At 34.8% G+C, this 17,850-nt stretch overlaps 3 protein-coding genes across 7 annotated transcripts; all 3 read left to right on the top strand.

Moving 5' to 3' along the window:
• LOC18591190 (serine/threonine-protein kinase tricorner) lies at positions 66-5,996 on the top strand. 2 transcript variants are annotated; one of them, XM_007017162.2, is made up of 12 exons: positions 69-889; positions 1,100-1,274; positions 1,433-1,516; positions 1,969-2,210; positions 2,467-2,698; positions 2,842-3,006; positions 3,086-3,217; positions 3,531-3,644; positions 4,037-4,084; positions 4,202-4,280; positions 4,783-4,839; positions 5,539-5,996. In XM_007017162.2, exons 1-12 carry the CDS (start codon positions 705-707, stop codon positions 5,595-5,597), a joined length of 1,572 nt encoding a protein of 523 aa, XP_007017224.2. In that variant the 5' UTR covers positions 69-704; the 3' UTR covers positions 5,598-5,996. The 2 variants fall into 2 exon arrangements, with proteins under 2 accessions (XP_017981701.1, XP_007017224.2); XM_018126212.1 differs by lacking the exons at positions 4,783-4,839; positions 5,539-5,996 and adding an exon at positions 4,372-4,740 and having other exon boundaries at positions 66-889.
• LOC18591192 lies at positions 6,920-9,827 on the top strand. 4 transcript variants are annotated; one of them, XM_007017168.2, is made up of 5 exons: positions 6,920-7,187; positions 7,742-7,942; positions 8,033-8,213; positions 9,042-9,151; positions 9,253-9,827. In XM_007017168.2, the coding sequence occupies exons 1-5, from the start codon at positions 7,077-7,079 to the stop codon at positions 9,262-9,264; spliced, it is 615 nt and encodes a 204-aa protein (XP_007017230.2). In that variant the 5' UTR covers positions 6,920-7,076; the 3' UTR covers positions 9,265-9,827. The 4 variants fall into 4 exon arrangements, with proteins under 4 accessions (XP_007017230.2, XP_007017228.2, XP_007017231.2 ...); XM_007017166.2 differs by having other exon boundaries at positions 9,045-9,151; XM_007017169.2 differs by having other exon boundaries at positions 8,033-8,195.
• On the top strand, positions 10,185-13,295 carry LOC18591193 (coenzyme Q-binding protein COQ10 homolog, mitochondrial). Its single transcript, XM_007017171.2, has 4 exons — positions 10,185-10,743; positions 10,872-11,067; positions 12,132-12,263; positions 12,740-13,295. Exons 1-4 carry the CDS (start codon positions 10,427-10,429, stop codon positions 12,860-12,862), a joined length of 768 nt encoding a protein of 255 aa, XP_007017233.1. The 5' UTR covers positions 10,185-10,426; the 3' UTR covers positions 12,863-13,295.

Genomic DNA, 17,850 nt, shown 5'->3' on the forward strand with positions numbered 1-17,850 from the left:
GTACTGTTCACGCCCAAGAGAAACGAAAAAAAACCCCCCGCGCTCCATTCGCTTTTGTAGATCTCCGCCGACGCCGTAGAGTTCCAGTTCTAAAAATCTACACCAAATTTCGCGCACCATTTCTTTTCTTTTCTTTTATTTTCTTTTTTTGTATTTTGGCAACTATCCTAAAATAAATAAACAAATAATGTTTCCAAGAATCCAGTTCATGCGAGGAAAACGATGGCGTTGATCACACTCAATTCCCAATAAAAAACCAAAAAATATATATATATATTTTATTATTTTTAAACCTTCGAAAAGCTTAAACAGAAACAAACAATCTCAGTTTTAACAGATGAAGACAGCCTTGCAATGCAAAATGTAAATATAAATATATATTTTTTATTTATTTATAATCTGGCGCGCGCCAAGGCACACGCTCACGCCTTAACATTTGCCAGTTCATTTTTATTTTTAATTTTAATTTCCTTTAATTTTTTTGCTCTTCTTTGAGTCATTCTCACAAACAACTGACAGGTGACAGCTCCTAGATCTCTCCTCGATACTGTGACACCGGACAAGCTTCTTTTATCAGCTTTTTTTTTTCCTTTTTGTATTTGAAATGGTTGTTATTTCTTTAAATCTTTTTTATTGAAAGTTGAAACCTGTTGTTTGGTGAGAAAAAAGAAGGAGAAGATTTGATTGTAATTTTGTGAGGAAACATGGACGGTGGAGATGGGACGGTGAGATTAGGAGCTTTGAACTTGAAAGCTGGTCGAGGCGTCGATTTGGATCCAGATGTCTCCGTTTCTTCTCCAGTAACCAGGCAAAAAGCGGCCGCCGCCAAACAGTTCATTGAGAATCATTACAAGAACTACTTGCAAGGGTTGCAAGAGCGTAAAGAAAGGTAAATTCTGGTCGTCCGTACTTTTATTGCATTTATAATATCCATGTGCTCCTTTAAGTTTCTCTTGTGCTGTTGAATTTATTTGCTCTAGGTAATCATTGAAATTATGGTGTAATTAAATGGATATGGTAAGCGTAGATGGAATTTGCTGTGCGGTTTTTAAGAATTGAAATGTAGTTTTATTGGATATTGACGGTCGTTCTTTTTAAGGCGGCGAGCACTGCAAAGGAGAGCAGAGGAAGCTCAGGTTTCGAGTGAGGAACAAGAGGAGATGATGAGGAATTTAGAAAGGAGAGAAACTGAATATATGAGGCTGCAAAGACGTAAAGTCGGAATTGATGATTTCGAACAATTAACTGTAATTGGAAAAGGTGCATTTGGCGAGGTATATTTCAAACATTTGCTAGTAATCTTTGGTTAAAATTTTCAGTGACTTGACCTCATTGAGGTTTTTTTAACTTGTTTTTCTGCGGGAAAAGAAATTGCTGATGTATATATTTAGATGGCTTGATCCTTATTACTGGTTATATGTAACAAATGCAGGTAAGGTTATGTCGTGCTAAAAACACAGGAGAGATTTTTGCCATGAAGAAGTTAAAGAAATCAGAGATGCTTAGTCGTGGACAGGTAATTCACCAAAATAATAGACACTTTCAAAAATGTATGGCCCTTATTGATTATATAAGTTCTTTTGTCACAGGCTCTGTATTTCCTTTAGTACTTAGTAGTTTCATAGCTAGTTTAATCATGTGATTGCGAAGATTGCTAGGACTCTTGAACATAATGCAGTAGCTTTCTCAGGGATGCTTTTAATGCAAGAAAAATCTGCATGGTTATTGCCCTACCTCCATTTGTTTCAAACCCCATTTATTTTGGTACTTTTATATTATTTGATTCCTGTTCGAATAGCCTGTTGGCAATTACTCAATTCAGCTTAGAAAATTCTTAATCCTGTTCGATTTGGAATGGTTAAGCACTTTATGAAAATAACTCAAGCATTTTCTTGGTGGATTATGACACAAATCACATTTTATGTTTAAACAGTTCTCCTTATTTTTCACTTTACTTTTATCTTCAAGGTTGAACATGTTCGTTCTGAGAGAAACTTACTTGCCGAGGTTGATAGCCGGTGTATTGTAAAGCTGTTCTATTCGTTTCAAGATTCTGATTTCTTGTACCTTATAATGGAGTATTTACCTGGTGGTGACATCATGACACTACTGATGAGAGAAGATATTCTTTCTGAAGATGTTGCACGATTCTATGTAGCAGAGAGCATTTTGGCTATTCATTCAATTCATCAACACAACTATATTCATAGGTATTGCATTTTATGAACATGTTTCTAAAATTACTAGATGGAGTGTCTCAATGTGGGTGGACCAGTGGCAGGCCTGGATTTTCCTGAATGTATGTACCTTTTAATTGATGAGAGATGATAGCTTTGACTAGCCACAAGGTTGTCATACATTGTGCTTGGCCTGGAGGAAACTACTTGGGGATAATTAGATAATTTAAAATACTTAACACTATATCCTCTTTGCAGATATTTACTTTTAACGGTATTTTGCTTGCAGGGACATTAAACCAGATAACCTGATACTAGATAGGAATGGGCATTTGAAGCTATCAGATTTTGGCTTGTGTAAACCCCTAGATGGCAAATATTCATCAATTTTGTTGGAAGATGAAGATTTAAGTTCCCAGGAATCTACGAGTGAAGCTGAGGTCCAGTCAGGCTCTGAAAGACCCCCTTGGACGATGCCAAAAGAACAACTACAACAATGGAAACGTAATCGTCGTGCATTGGTATTATCTTTATTCTATTTGCAGTTACCTGCTAAAATTTTTCATATGAATAACTTTTGTACTTTTTGGATAGTACATTTGTTACATTTCTTAAGCAGGCATGTTACTTTCATTCAGTATCAGCTAACTTCTGGCTTTTGCAGGCTTATTCAACTGTTGGAACTCTTGATTACATGGCTCCTGAAGTTCTACTAAAGAAGGGTTATGGGATGGAGTGTGATTGGTGGTCCCTAGGTGCAATCATGTATGAGATGCTCGTAGGCTATCCTCCATTTTGTTCTGATGATCCTCGGATAACATGCCGCAAGGTGCCGCCTAGTTTTTGGTTCTCAGTGATTTTTTTAGCCTCCTTTGTTCACTAGATGGTAATCTTTTTCTCTTGCACAGATAATCAACTGGAGAACCTGCTTGAAATTCCCTGATGAACCAAAAATAACTGATGAGGCTAAGGATTTAATTTGTCACCTGCTTTGTGATGTTGAAACCCGCCTGGGCACCAGAGGTGTAGAAGAATTGAAGGTAAATGCTTTCCATGAAATATAAATGTTTTATGTTATTAGAAGTATTATATTAAAATTCAGAGATTTCTGTTTTATGTTTTAATACATGGTTTAGTTGCAGGATACTTTTTCATCAAGCATTCACGATAAGTAAGCTTATATTTTCCTAACCAAAGACCGCATTCTAGATCTTAAATTTTTAGATTGAAAAACTAGTTGCATCATCTATTTGTGCAATATTTTAGTATTGGATCAATTTGTTAATTTTCTCAGTTTGAGCTTGTTAATACTCTTTATTTTATTTTTGTTTTGAAGTCTTGAATATTTTTCAGGCACATCCATGGTTCAAAGGTGTGCAATGGGAAAAACTATATGAAATTGAAGCTGCATATAAGCCAACAGTGACTGGAGACTTGGATACTCAAAATTTTGAGAAGTTTCCTGAAGTGAGTACTTTGAATGCTAATGCATCAGATTTATACCCTTTTATGGGGTATGAAAGTCTTTACAACTCTTAAGACTCATGCTAGCCTTCTTACTTTGGAGCACTTTTAACTTAACAAAGCCTCTTTTCCAATGGGATATTGAGGGTTTCTCCAAAATTTATAACTATGTCGCTGTATCTTGGTTGTGAGTTGGTATAATGAGTTTAATCAGTTTTGCTTGTTGCTCTGGTTTATTTTCTTTTTTAGATATTTTAGTAACATTAAACAGCATGAAGGTTTAAAGTGTTTTGGATGAAAGTTTGGAATTCTTGTTGTCTTTTTTCTTGAACGTTTTTGCTTCTTTTATGCTTTTTCAGTAAAATTAATTTTGCTCTTTCTTTGCTTTTTGGTAGATTGATGGCCCTCCCTCCGCAATTCCACAAGTCGGACCTTGGAGGAAGGTAAAGACCATGTCTGCTCCAATTTTCATTTTCTTTCTAGAAAGCTTTTGTGGTACTGTATTATACTAGATTAATGCTAAAAGTTTGTGATATGTTTTTGTTTATTTGATGGAGCAGATGTTGACATCAAAAGATACCAACTTCATTGGATTTACCTTTAAGAAATCAGACATCGTTAAGTCACTTGAAAGTTCAGGTATACTTCTTTATACATACTTACATGGGAGTGTATTTGGAATTGTCATGTAGTAATATACAATTTTTTATTTTTTTTTGTAATTCATCAGATTGATGTAAATCAATGCTGCATGTCGCCAAAGCTACAGGCACTTTCCTTTTTACTGTTAACCAATGCTGTATTTTCGCTAAAGCTGCTTCACTATGGTTTCTACGTGATGAGGAGAGTGCCATTATTTTTTTTTTCTTTTTCATGCACAAGTTCAGAGTAAATGTGAATGCCTTGTAATCAAGAAGCAACAGTCTGTATATTGCAAATTTTGGGCATGTTATTCTCATTTTTGGGCATCTACTGAACATTAGTTGAGGATTTGCTTTGTGCTTGTACTGTCTTGTGAGGTTCTAAAACAGCAATTATGAATTGGTGACTGTACATATAGAGAATTCTATGATAGCATCATGAATTGCTACACATGTTACAATTATGGTACTGGACTCATAATCTAGATTACGCATTGCAGATACTGACATGAGATCCAATGGACCTTCGAAAGCCCCATCTCTTATTACCTTACTAGGTATGATATTTTTCTTTTCTAAAAGATCCTGAGCTTCATGAGGAAGAAAACTTGCTATGCTACTTTAATGTTTGTCATCATAGAATACTGAGATACTGATGCCAACTAGTCTTCCTCGATAGAGGAATAGTATTTGTGGGTTTATCCTTTTTGAGTGTGGTTGATTGCTGATTGATCCAAAGAAATATATCTTCATCACAGCAATTAGTATTTATGCCTCATCTAGCATTGAAAACACCTTTTGGTAATTGGCAAGTTTAGGAGCCAGCTAGTTGCTGTATTTTGTTTTGTTTTCTGTCCCCCATCTCTCAAGGAAGCAAAATATCATAATTTCATTTGTCCTAAAACTGTTTTTTAATAATATCTAAAATAGTTAATTAGCATATATATGACAAATGGTCAATTCCTCCCCCACTTATCCTCTTGTTGTCACATTCTTTGCATACCTAATTTCAGTTATGAATGAAGTGGAATGGAATCTGTTATGTAACATTTTGTTTTTTCTTTACATAAACATATTCCTTGAGAAGGCAAAAAAAGACTTATATCATCACCAAAGATTGTAGTAGGTGTTAATAAAAGTCATCTGCATAATGAAAGATACCCGTAAACTTGTCCATGTCAAGATAATAGTTGTGCATTTTGCAGAATTGGAAAATACAAGCTTTGTTTAATCATCAGTTTCTTTCACTGATGCAGGTCGGATTGATCTTCAAGAAACCGTAATACCAGAGGGAGAGCAGAAGCAGGAAACTTGAATGGGAGCACCCTCTGTCAGCATCGGTTGAGAGTAGGTGATTTTCAGTTCATCTCAGGTGCACTCTGGGAAGCCAAAGGGGTATCATATTATATGAGATTGAATTTGTCAAAGAAGAGCTGCTTGGAGACATGAATAAGGTCAACTCAGAAGATTGGAAGTAATCTAGACCACTACTTTTCTTTCTCCAAGAATTGTTGTGTATAAGAGCTACTGTAAAGCCGAAAATTATGTTCACTCCATTTTGACTGTAATTTTTTTTTTTACCGGAATTCAATTTTCCCTTCATACATAAACAAGTCACCAAAGATTCCCATTTTAACTGCCAAAAACATTTCCATGTAAATCCATCCTTAACAAGTCATGGGAAAAAAGCAAAACCATGAGCCTGGCATGAATATCTTATTTGGACGAATTGCAAAAAATATATATATATATTAATTAATGACCAATTTCACTGGTCAGGTGCTATAATCTGACTAAATGCAGCTACTGAATACGACATTTCTAGTTTGCTACAATTCCATTAATAATTCCGCCGTCCTCCTTTTCAACTTGTACAAAACATTTAATTCATTCACTTCTTTTCTTCTTCATTCTAAAGGGAAAAAATCTGCCGAATGAATCATTTTCCCTATTCCAACAAACAAAAAATCTAAAATTTCTACGTGTCCTCATACACAAATATCGCATTGGAATATTGTACAACTAGCTTTATTTATCCTTAACGTTATCCTTAGCTATTCTTAAAACCCAAAAATATCCTTAGATAATGTTTTTAAGTATTAATCAATAATAATATTATCGTTAAATTAATTAAATAGAGAGTGTTTAATCTCTTAACATTAATTTAATGAGGTTTAATATAAAAAAATAATCTTAAAAAGTTCAGGTCTAAAGCACTAAAATTTACACATGACAATAAGTTTTTTTTTTTTAATTAAAAAAAGAGATATTCGAATTTTATTTTTTAATAAAAAAATTATATATAAATTAATAAGTCAAATATTTGAGTGTACACATGACAACAAGTTTATGTATATATTTTTAATAATTTATCTGTAATAATTTCTCTCAAAAAATAAATAAAAAAAAGAGAAATTTGCATATAAAGTATAAAGAAAAGAATGAAGAAAAGAAAAAGTAGGGGCAATCAAAATAAACGTATCTGTCAAGTAATAATAAAAGAAAGGAGGAGAACAGATATTTTTGAGCACCCAACAAATATCTGGCACTTTCGCTAGCCCAAGGAAGTGACGTGGCAATGTGACGGTCCCATGACACGTGTAAAAGCGATGACAACTGTATCGTTCTTTTGTCCCTCCCTCAAACACAACCTCCTCGTTACATCTCACCTGCCGTCGCCTCGCCTTCTCCTCTCTCTCTCTCTCTCTCTCTCTCTCGTTCCTTCATAAATTTCTTTTTTTTTTTAATCTTCTAATCTTTTAAATTCAGGGCGTATTTTGTTTTGTTGGTTTGCATGGAGGGTTTCAGAAGAATTGAGTCTCGGACGACTTCAGAGGCTTCCGCCTCTGAGTTGACTCGTGGGAGGTCACCCGAGTTTGCTCACCAAGAACAAAGTCCAAGCTTGGTATACCCTCTTCTCCTTCTTTTCCTAGTTTCTTTTTGGTTATTGATATATCATATATGCATCAAGGAATTTGAGTCACGGGGTTTCTTTTTTGCTTGGTTTAAACATAGTAAATTTGAGATGGGTTTAACTCTTAAGCAGCAAAACTTCCAAACTTCAGTTTTATAGCACCTAAGAAACTAGTAACCCCTTTACATGGTAAATTTTTATCATTTTCAATCATGCATGTCCTTTTGATTTTCGTTTACTAATATTTTAAGAGCATTAAATATAGTTTTAAGAAAATTGATTACAAAAAGTTTCAAATTTTGAGTTAGCTTTGGTAGTTAGGCACTATTAATTGAGGATTTGTAACTTGGAAGCATAGAAAATTGATTCTCCCCTTCATTTCATTTAAGAAGCTAGGCTACCAAAATAATTTTCTCTCATCACATATTTCTTAGTGTTGATGCATGCTGTAGTTGTAGTTGGGTGTGATGGTGGTCTCTTTACATGTAACTTTTCAATTGGGATTGTTTATTGCTGATCGTGTGTTAATGATGATAATACAACAGGATTCTCTGGTGACAGAATCTACCTCTACAGAATGGACAGATGAAAAGCATAGTTTATACCTCAAATCCATGGAAGCATCATTTGTTAACCAGTTATATGATTCTATGAATTTTCTTGGCTGGAACTCACAAAAGGAGAAGTTGTCAGGATCAAAATCATCCAGGCAGAGACACTGTAATATTTGTACCTCTTCTGGCCAGGTTCAAGACTGATCTCTGCTCCTTTATTGGTTGCCTTTACATTCCCTATGCAGAATCTTATTTACTGCTTGTTCCAATCTTTTTTTTCAGTTTAAGGTTCTTCGAGGTGGTAGCTGGAAAAAGATCAATTTTGAAAGACCTGGATTTCAACTAAATAAAACAGATGGCTCTCATTGTTTTGTGGCAAGTCCATGGGTCCAGCACTTCAGATCTGGATCTATGTCTCGTGTTCCAGCCTCCCGTAGTGTACAAGGTAGTGCTTCATCCAAAGGTAAAACCAACAATTTAAATGTGAATAAAGCAATATTGTGTGTATCAGCTTCAAGACACTTTCATGATCAATATGACTTTATTGGAATGTGGCGGTAAAAGCAGGTGTTGCAGTGGTGTTTGGTGTGTTCATGATAATATTATCTAAAATATGTTCTTTTATTATTATTTTTCATCTGGCATTTGTTGGTTAATTCTTTTTCATGTCTATTTTGTACCTCTACTTGCTTGTTACTCTTGCATGGTAGAGACAAATTTATTACCAGTCTAAGCATGCATCCGTTTTTGAAATCTGAATTTACTTTGTGAATTACCTTGGTTAATCCATACAATCTGAAACTTGCTCAAAGTTAACAATTTCAAGTTGTATGGTTGATTTGTCAATGTTTCACTTGAAGTGCTCTTGGTTCTGTTTTCCAACTCTAATATAACCATGATTTATCTATATATGATAGGTATGTAACAAAATAAAATGATAAAGCTTACCATTTGAGATCGAGATTTGTGCAATTAGTCTTAATCTTTGGGTTGTTTATGTTTGTTACTGAGAATAACTTTGAGTTATAGGCTTTCTTTAAAGTGAAAAAAAAAGAAAGGAAACAAAAAATCATCTAGCCAGCCCCATGCTATTGCAGCTGATGTTTAGTTGAGTTGCTTATATGTAATTGTGGGGGTTTAGGACTTAAGAGCATTCATGTATTAATTTTTAGTACAATGCCTACAATGGATTCTCTGTGTTTTGATGGATTTCTTATAACAAAATAAAACCTGCTTGAAGCACATTTTCTTGCTATCAAAATAATTGAACTCTAGTGGTTGTTGGCTGTAGCAGAGGTGTCAGATCAGAACTTTGAAGATGAAGAACTAGGTGAAAAGGCATGCAGTGACTGCAGCTCCAAGAAGCTGAAAACTCTGGTAAACGATTCATGCAATGATCAGGTAAAATTTATTACAGCGATCCTTTCATTTATTAATAAGACAATAATATAAATCACTTTTTTCTAGTCCTAACTTTATGGCATTTCTCACTTTGTGTTTAGGTTGTTCCATAAGCCAAAGCCTCCCTAGCAGAAGTAGCTGAAAGTGTATCCCTGCAGCTTCATAAAGGGCTTCCACCAGTGATTCATTTGGGCAAAAGGCAAATGGCTTGATTAATTATACATCCTGATACAGTGAGAGCAACCGAAGGAAACTCCATACATATTAATTTTGGTGACTTCTGTAACCTAAATTTCGATTCCTTAATATATTTGTTATCCGAATGTCTATATGTATGTGACACCGACAGAGGCACAGAGATTGGGACTAGTAGTTCGTGTAGGACCATTTCCTCTTTCTTGTAAATACAGCAAGTGTGGCATTAGTGGTAGAAGGATGAGTTTTTGGGTCAAGAACATCCCATGTTGGTCTACTGATGTTCTTTCTATCTGTATATATTATTCTCAGTATCATGCAATTTTGAATCTTGTATGTGATATATATACATATATGATATATATCAAAGGTTTGTATGCAATGCATGGATGGTCTGACACAAAAAGGGTCGCCATTTCTGTTGATGTTGCAGTAAAAGAATGTTTTCAAGTGAATGAAACCATATTCTAATCTTTGCTTAGTTGAGGAGTTTTGATTCATTTCAACAAGGAAGAAGACAAGTGAATTTGGAATTTGCTATAACTGGTTGGGCTACTTGTAATAGTTGAGTTAGAGAAGCAACTTCATGCAATGCATGTGAAGATACACATTTACTGGGGAAAACTAAAGTTACAATCCAACAATTTTTTTTTTTATTTTTATTTTTTAAACAAAATTTTAAGATAATTACAATATTTTTTTTACCTATTATTGTGCTAGTTATTTATTAAATATTATTTTTATATTAAATTTCACCAATATAACTTCATTTGGTATTTTTTGAAAAAATAAATTTATTATTATTTAATATCTCATTACACCGAACCGGTATATCCTGGAATCTCGCTCTGCTGTCCGAAAAATGAAATTTCTCTAGTAAACTCGTCCTTGATCGTCTGAGGCACGACTCTTTTCCCTCTTTGACGTGTCAACCTAGGGTTTCCAATTTGTCTATTTTGGTTCTCCAATTTCTCCTCCTTTCTCGCTATTGAACTTCACCGCTCCATTTCTCCCAATCTTTTTTATCCTTTTACACTTTCCTTTTCTCAGAAACTGGGGAGCTAGTTCCTAAAATCTACAATGCCGCCATTTTTATCGACCTCGAAGGCGGTCGGGTCCTTAATATCCCGTAGAAACGGGATTAGCCATTTCGTTAGGCACGTCAAGAGCGGAGGCCATTCTCGGGAATTCGATCAATTCCGATGGTTTAGTAACATTGCCGGTATCAAAACGCCGTCGGTTCACCCGTTAATCGGTTCACGCAAAGAGGAATCTAATTTTTCATTTAAAAGCTTATGCGATAAGTACGCTCTCCAAAGTAGACCATTTTTAGGCTGCGGAGACGGCGAAGAAGGTGGCGTTTTATCGAGAGTGTACGAGGAGAGAATCGTCATGGGGTAATTTTATCAATATCTTCGTTTCATTATTTCCTTTATTTATAAAAGGATAATGTTTGTTTAATGATTTATTATTGGATTAAGGCGTGGCAAATAGGCAAATTTGAAATGATTTTGTTGATGATTAGGTATTCGCCGGAGCAGTTATTTGATGTGGTTGCAGCTGTTGATTTGTATCATGGATTTGTTCCTTGGTGTCAGCGGTCTGATATAATTAAACGGTATCCGGACGGATCCTTTGATGCTGAACTAGAGATTGGTTTTAAGTTTCTGGTTGAGAGTTATGTTTCTCATGTAGAACTAAGCAGAGCAAAGTTTGTAAAGGTAATAATAATGTTAACTCTCTATTTAAAGCAGCTGGTTTTCTTATTGCTTAGTTTCTATTTCGTTTTCTGGGAGTTGTTGTTAATATTCACTTTGCCTTGTTATTGTATTAAGATATTGCATCTTGATGCTGGAAGATGCTTGAATATGCTCAACGCCTGACTTTTTATCGGGCAGTTAGGTTAGAATTACAGGGTACAATGGATTTGAATTTCTATGAGTTGTTAAGTTTTCTTATGAACTGCTTTCTGTGCTTTGTCATTTCCTGGATTTTAAAGATGAGTGAGAACATATATATTGAGCATGCTACAGTGTATCAAAAAATAAACTTCAACAATCCCCGGATAGACCTTACCCAGGTAGTGAATTTTTACTTGCGAATTGTTAAGTTTTCATTATCCTAATTTGGAAATGGAGTAGTTCTAAATGTAGTTTTGGCGCTAACCAGGGAGGATTTTGAGAGCTATAAACCAGCAATTTTCAGCTATATTGTAACCGTGTGAGCATGTTTTGCAGCAACTTGTTTTAAGTTCTATTTAATGCCATTAGGGGACTTAGATACAAAATTTTGGATGAAGTTGAAAAGACATGATTGAGATGTAGTGTTTCATCTCTTCAACATAAATTTCAAGAAAATGAAGCAATTTTGAATAGCTGCACCTCTCTTTCTCTCTATCCCCGCCCGGCCCCAATAGTAAATAAGAACCCATAGCTGCGAAGCTCTGAATTTAGGAAGAAAGCACCTTATTTCCAGTCATAACTAACTCAAACTTGAAAGTTTAAATGAATGTTATGGAGCAGCCACATTTTCCACTTTAATAACCTGCATATGGGAGTATGTTGTAATCTCCTTTTTTCATTGGAATTAAAATGACCATACTACTACTTATAGATCATTTTAGCTATGATTTACCATGCCACCTGTGGGCTACTTTTTTGCATCTGTGACTCATAAAAAGATATTGTGTGGCTTGTCACTCCAAAAATTGTCCATTTTGTCTATGTACTTAATTTTCTTCCCTCTTCTTTTGCTGATGATCTGACCCTTTGTTATGTCCTTGCAGTCAACTGCATCTGAAAGTAGCCTTTTCGATCATTTGATAAACATTTGGGAATTCAGTCCTGGACCAGTTCCAGGAACTTGCAACCTTTACTTTCTTGTGGACTTTAAGTTCCAGTCACCGCTTTACCGGCAGGTAATGGGCTAATGGCCGCATAGGGGGGTATAGAGGGGTTGATAGATCATTGCCAATGCCGTGCATGACTACTCATAGAGATCATTCTTCTTAGCATCTGCATGCATTTCAACAGTATAGTTTCACATGTTCAACAACCATTGATCATGGCCTGTATGTTATTTTTACTTGACTTTCCCTCACATGATATTGATGTAACAGTCACTCTGCTGGTCTTCATTTGAATTATCATCTCTTCCTCTGATAAACTTGGGCCTAGTTCTTGAATAGTTGCTTTTATATTCTTGTTCAATACCTGATTCTTCGTCTATTCTTTGTAATATAACTGCTGTTGTAATTGTCAGCTGATGACTTTTTTACAGTATTTTACTGTCAGAGAGTGCATGCCTTCCTGTGAATACATTTACCCAAACATTAGAACTTTCTGTACTCTGAGGTAAGCTTGAACCATGCTAATCTTTTGATATCTCTAACAGGTGGCATCCATGTTCTTTAAGGAAGTCGTCTCACGACTGGTTAGCTCATTTAGTGAACGTTGCCGATTGATATATGGCCCTGGCGTTCCAGTACTCGAAAACTCTTATGGAGAAAGAGCATGAATATTTGTTTTTGGGAGCAGCCTTTGAAATGCTGTGGAGTGCATTTAAGGCGCGGTTGGAATTGATAGAGGGTAGTCTCACGACGCCCACTGGGCAGTTTTTGTTTTGTTTACTGCCCAGCCTTTAAAATTTACCTTTAACCATATTCGGTATTCGTTTGACCCTGTTCCCTCATCCAATTTCCACAAAGATCAATTGATGTGTCATTCAATCATTCGTCAGCTTTTGGCATTTTACTTCTAGCTATGTCTATTTTTTAACAATTTTTCACTTAATATGGTGTATAACTATTGATTTGTCAGTCGTGCACTTGTATTGTTGCACAGAGCAAGTTATTTGTGGAAAACCAAAAAAAAGAAAGAAAGAGAGATCTGTCTCTTGTTTGACAAAAATCAATAATAGGTTCCTAATAAGATGAATCTAAATACGTGTATTAGAAGGTTATCGACTTGTGTTATCGTCCCTTTTGTTAGCTGGGCTGGGCCTATGGTTCATACTGCTATCTCCCTGCGAGTCTTCTACGCTTACCCTGGTCAATAACGAAAGTCGTGGTGGAAGGTCCAAGTAATCCATTTTTCTTCTATCTTTATTATGTTTCGGACAACAAAAAAGATCACTGAATCTAAACTATATTTAAAAAGAGATGGAATAAAGGAATCATGTAAACCTTGAAAGAGTTTCAAAAGTACAACATCTCTAGGCCAATTTTGCATTTATATATCTTTAGGATTTTATTATGGCTTCCTATGTCACAGTCGTATTACAGTCTTGTCGATGATCATTTCAGGCCAGAAAGTTAACGTCTTGGAGCAAAATTAATCCCACAATGCCAGTCTTGGGTTGTGTTGTCCCAACTTCATGGAGTGGCATCCGAATCAAGCATTTGGATGCCTCAAAACTTGGATAACCACAACATATAGTTGAATGAAGAAGGAGCACAACTTTGATATAATGCCCATCGTTGAAACAAAACCAAACCCCATTAAGGGTTTTATGTTCGGCTGTTGAGGAACATATATTTCCATCGGATCAACAGTGAGGTCGACTTATGGTAAGTGGCAATGTTCCTCGAGGACGTTCTTTAGGATTGATCAAAAGAGTTTGTCATGCATCCGATTTCCGCTAGCTTATTTTATAATAAAGGTTCTTTTTTCAAATGGGCCTCATATATAATACGTTTCTGACAATATGTCTCTTTATAATTTTAACTGTTTTTAGTCAAAAAAATTAAAATTTGAACAAAATTACTCTTAATGAAACTGACTCATGTCTTTGTCTCCGCGTCTCAGCTCGATCCGAAACCTATTAACGGGTCAAGTATGTTTAGATCTGCATCTCAAACCAATTCATATTCTTTGAGCTTTCTTCGTCAGACTATTCATCTCTAGAGTATTCCTTACTATAAAGAAAAATGTTTAGGCATTTTGAGCATTTTGGAGTAGTTTTTTATACACGAAGAAAATCTTTGAGCGTCTTGAGTATTTTTAAGCATTTTGGAGTGATTTTTTATATATAAGGAAAAACTTTTGAATATTTTGAGCATTCTTTATCAAGTAGGCATATTCGTTAATTATGTTGTTAAATGGAAGATGGTGTATCGTCTGAAATTGTTGATCTTGTTAGATGGAATTTAGTTTTTGTGATTTTTGGGTATTACGTGACTAGTTTTTAGGCATTGCATGACTAGCTTTTAGGTATTGCATGACTAGCTTTTAGGCATTACGTGACTGACTTTAGACATTACGTGACTGACTTTGGGCATTGCGTGATTGGTTGATATGGCATTGCATGACTAGTTGATATGTATTGCGTGACTTTTTAGTAAGGCATTGCGTGACTTTTTAGTAAGGCATTGCGTGACTTGTTAGGAAAGTATTACGTGACTAGTTAGTAAAGCATAGTATGACTTAGGCATTGTTTAAAAATCAGTCATGCAATGTCCAAAAACTAGTTACGCAATGTCTAAAACCAATCACGTAATGTCTAACAACTAGTTACATAGTGATTAAGTCACGTAAAACCTAAAAATAACTCTTGCAATACTTAAAAATCAGTCTAATCAATTTTAACTCATCAATTTTAGGATTTTTTAAATAAACTAATAAACTCAATAACCTAAAACATATATTTTTTTTTTGCTAAGCCAAGAAATTATACATTTCATAAAAGATAAATTACAAAACTCCGTAACCTTCTAAAGCAAGACAAAATATATCCCTATCGGGAGGACCTTGCTCACTTCCCTTATACAAAAACAAAATATATCCCTTTTACAAAAATATTCATGAATAATTTCAACTCAAAATCTCATAAAAAAAAATCAAAATCCTCAGCAAACATACTTAACAATCATTCAAATCCCAAACACAATAAAACCGTGAACTACCATAAAATCTATCAAACATACTTTAGCTGTTCCTTCTCCTTGAGAAAAATCACTACTTGCAAAGAGCAAAATTACTGTTCATCGCCCTTGAGAATCTCAAGATCCACCATCCAAAAAAATAAAATAAAATAAAAAAGAGTTTGATGTCATTTTTGCACTTTGGATGACGAGATAGACAGTATTTAATTAAAGAGAGAAATCGAGATTTAATTTTAAAATTTTTGTCTGGATAGTGGGATAGAGAAAACTGAAACTATTTTAATTTATCTGAAATTGTTTAGAGGATATTGTTGTCAAGTCATGTCAAAAATTGATCAAAAATGTTAAAATTATAAAAAATAATATTTTTAAATTGGGTTTATGAAGAAAATTATTTCTCATAATTTTCCCTTGTAATAATATGCTTGATATTTTGGGAAATCAAAATCGATATTAAAAAAAAGCTTTTTACTTTTGTTTCTTTTTAAGGTTTGGCTTTTGCGTCTACTTTTGAACTGGCTGATGTTTTGCTTGTTTTGGTTACGACCAAATTTACCAAAGGATTGCCAGGCTTTGAGTGGCAATCAATCAATCATTGTAGCTAGGACGACATGCGCATTGTCCCTTTTCTTTTGTTTTCTTTTCATTTCTCTATTGTAGCATTAAAGGATGTAGTGAAGAAGACAAGAGAAAAGAAGACGGTAGAAGGGAAATTGCGGTAATGGATGACAGGCCAAAACTCATGAAAACGACCGGTGAAGAGGGATCAAATTACCATAGTGAACATAAAAGGCATCTCGCAGCCAAAATAATGAAACAGTGTTTGAATTCTTTCCGGGGTGTTGGAGGAATGAAATGTTGCCATATCATGGACTATCACTCCTTCATAATGATGCTGCGTGGATTCATTCGTCTTCGTCTTCGTCTCCTCCAAATGGCCAGAATTATTAAAGCTAAACAGAGCTCTTCTTTATTCAGAGTCATTGGCCATGGCAAGTGAGTAGTAGTAGTGTTGTGGATCAAAGAGAGGATGATGGGATTGAGAGCCCACATTTTGACCATTCAATGTACCAAGTACTTGATGGGAAAAGCAAAGTGGGGGCTGTAAGAGTTGTCAAGATCGACCTTGGGCTTTGCCAATTTGATGGTGGGTTTTTATGTCTTAATTGGAAGATTCCCTATTTACCTCAAAAACAAATAACACAAGGCAAATAATTCAGGCACTTTCGGAGATACTCCCCAGCTGGAGCAAGTTCCCTTGATGGGTCCTTGCAGATCCATCCCATTGGAGGAACACCCCGATGATTGGATACTGATATTTAACCAATTTTCACCGTCAACCACAAATTCTCTTGGGCTATAAATTATGATGAACAGCTATAGAATATCTTTCCTTTCCCCTCCCCCTTAGCAATCCAATCTCTTTGCTTTTGCATTATGTACCCTTTGTTTCGCAAGCATTAAAAAGTATCCAATGACTTCTTTTCTTTTCTTATCCTTTTGTTTCTCCACCCCCTTCTCATCCCCCTTCGTTTGCACTCTTGTTTCTTCGTCATATTGCACTCTTGTTTCTTCGTCATATATTAATTAATCGAGAATTAATATGCCGTTCTCATTCATTTCAATCATTTCAAATCATAATTATTTAAATTTCATACAATTAACAAGATAACGTTATAACGTTTTCAATATAATTACAGATTTTTACAAATTTTATTGACGACGTCACAAACACAAAAGGATATACGTTCTAGATAAAGTAACCGCCTAATTGAGCTGGATAAAACTAAGTGACAAGCACAGTATGTAAGGTATGAATCACTACAAGTCAAAAAGTAAAACATGAATATGCCATCTTTCCGAAATTTTTTTCACTTTTAATTTTTCGATACTTTTTGCTGTGTATGGAATGAAGGCTTGCTGCTAAGCGCAAATCCAGGCAAGGAAATTGTGGTAGGGCAGCCATGGGAGTCATCACCTGTATATTCTAATGCTTCACAGGTGGAATGGAACTTTAAAACTTTCTGCTTTCAAAATAAGAGTTCTTTGACGCAAGGAGATATTTAAAGGACTGTTGACTTGCTTCTGCCTTTAGATTATATTCCTCTTTTTCTTGGATTATTCACCAAAATATATGTATGGACCGCCGATCGTCCCCATCCCATAGCATCTTGTTCGATTACAAGCCCTTTATTTATCTTCTATTTGTTTTTATTAACATGGGGGAATAGATGGGGTTGCTGTGTATCCGCTAAAGCAGAGCAGACAACAAGGGAATGTTGATGTAGTAGTATTGATACCACAGCTTCTTCGGATATAACTAAAATCGGAAACTTTCATTATTTTTTTATAAAACAGAGTTTTGCAATAGATAATTCATCTTTAATATATACAAATAAAAATTTTTTTATCTTTATTTTATGTTTATTTTCATAATTTTACGTCACATGTTCAATTTTATGTTATCAATCTTAAACTCAAAATCATAAATATTAAACCCCAATATGAGAAGTTTATAAAACACTTGACGTAAAATTGAAAAAAAAACCATCAAAAAGGACAATAAATGAGGATATATATATATATATATATATATATATATATATATATATAAATAATAAAG

Source organism: Theobroma cacao, chromosome 8 (assembly GCF_000208745.1).
Source record: "Theobroma cacao cultivar B97-61/B2 chromosome 8, Criollo_cocoa_genome_V2, whole genome shotgun sequence".
Taxonomy (NCBI): Eukaryota; Viridiplantae; Streptophyta; class Magnoliopsida; order Malvales; family Malvaceae; genus Theobroma; species Theobroma cacao.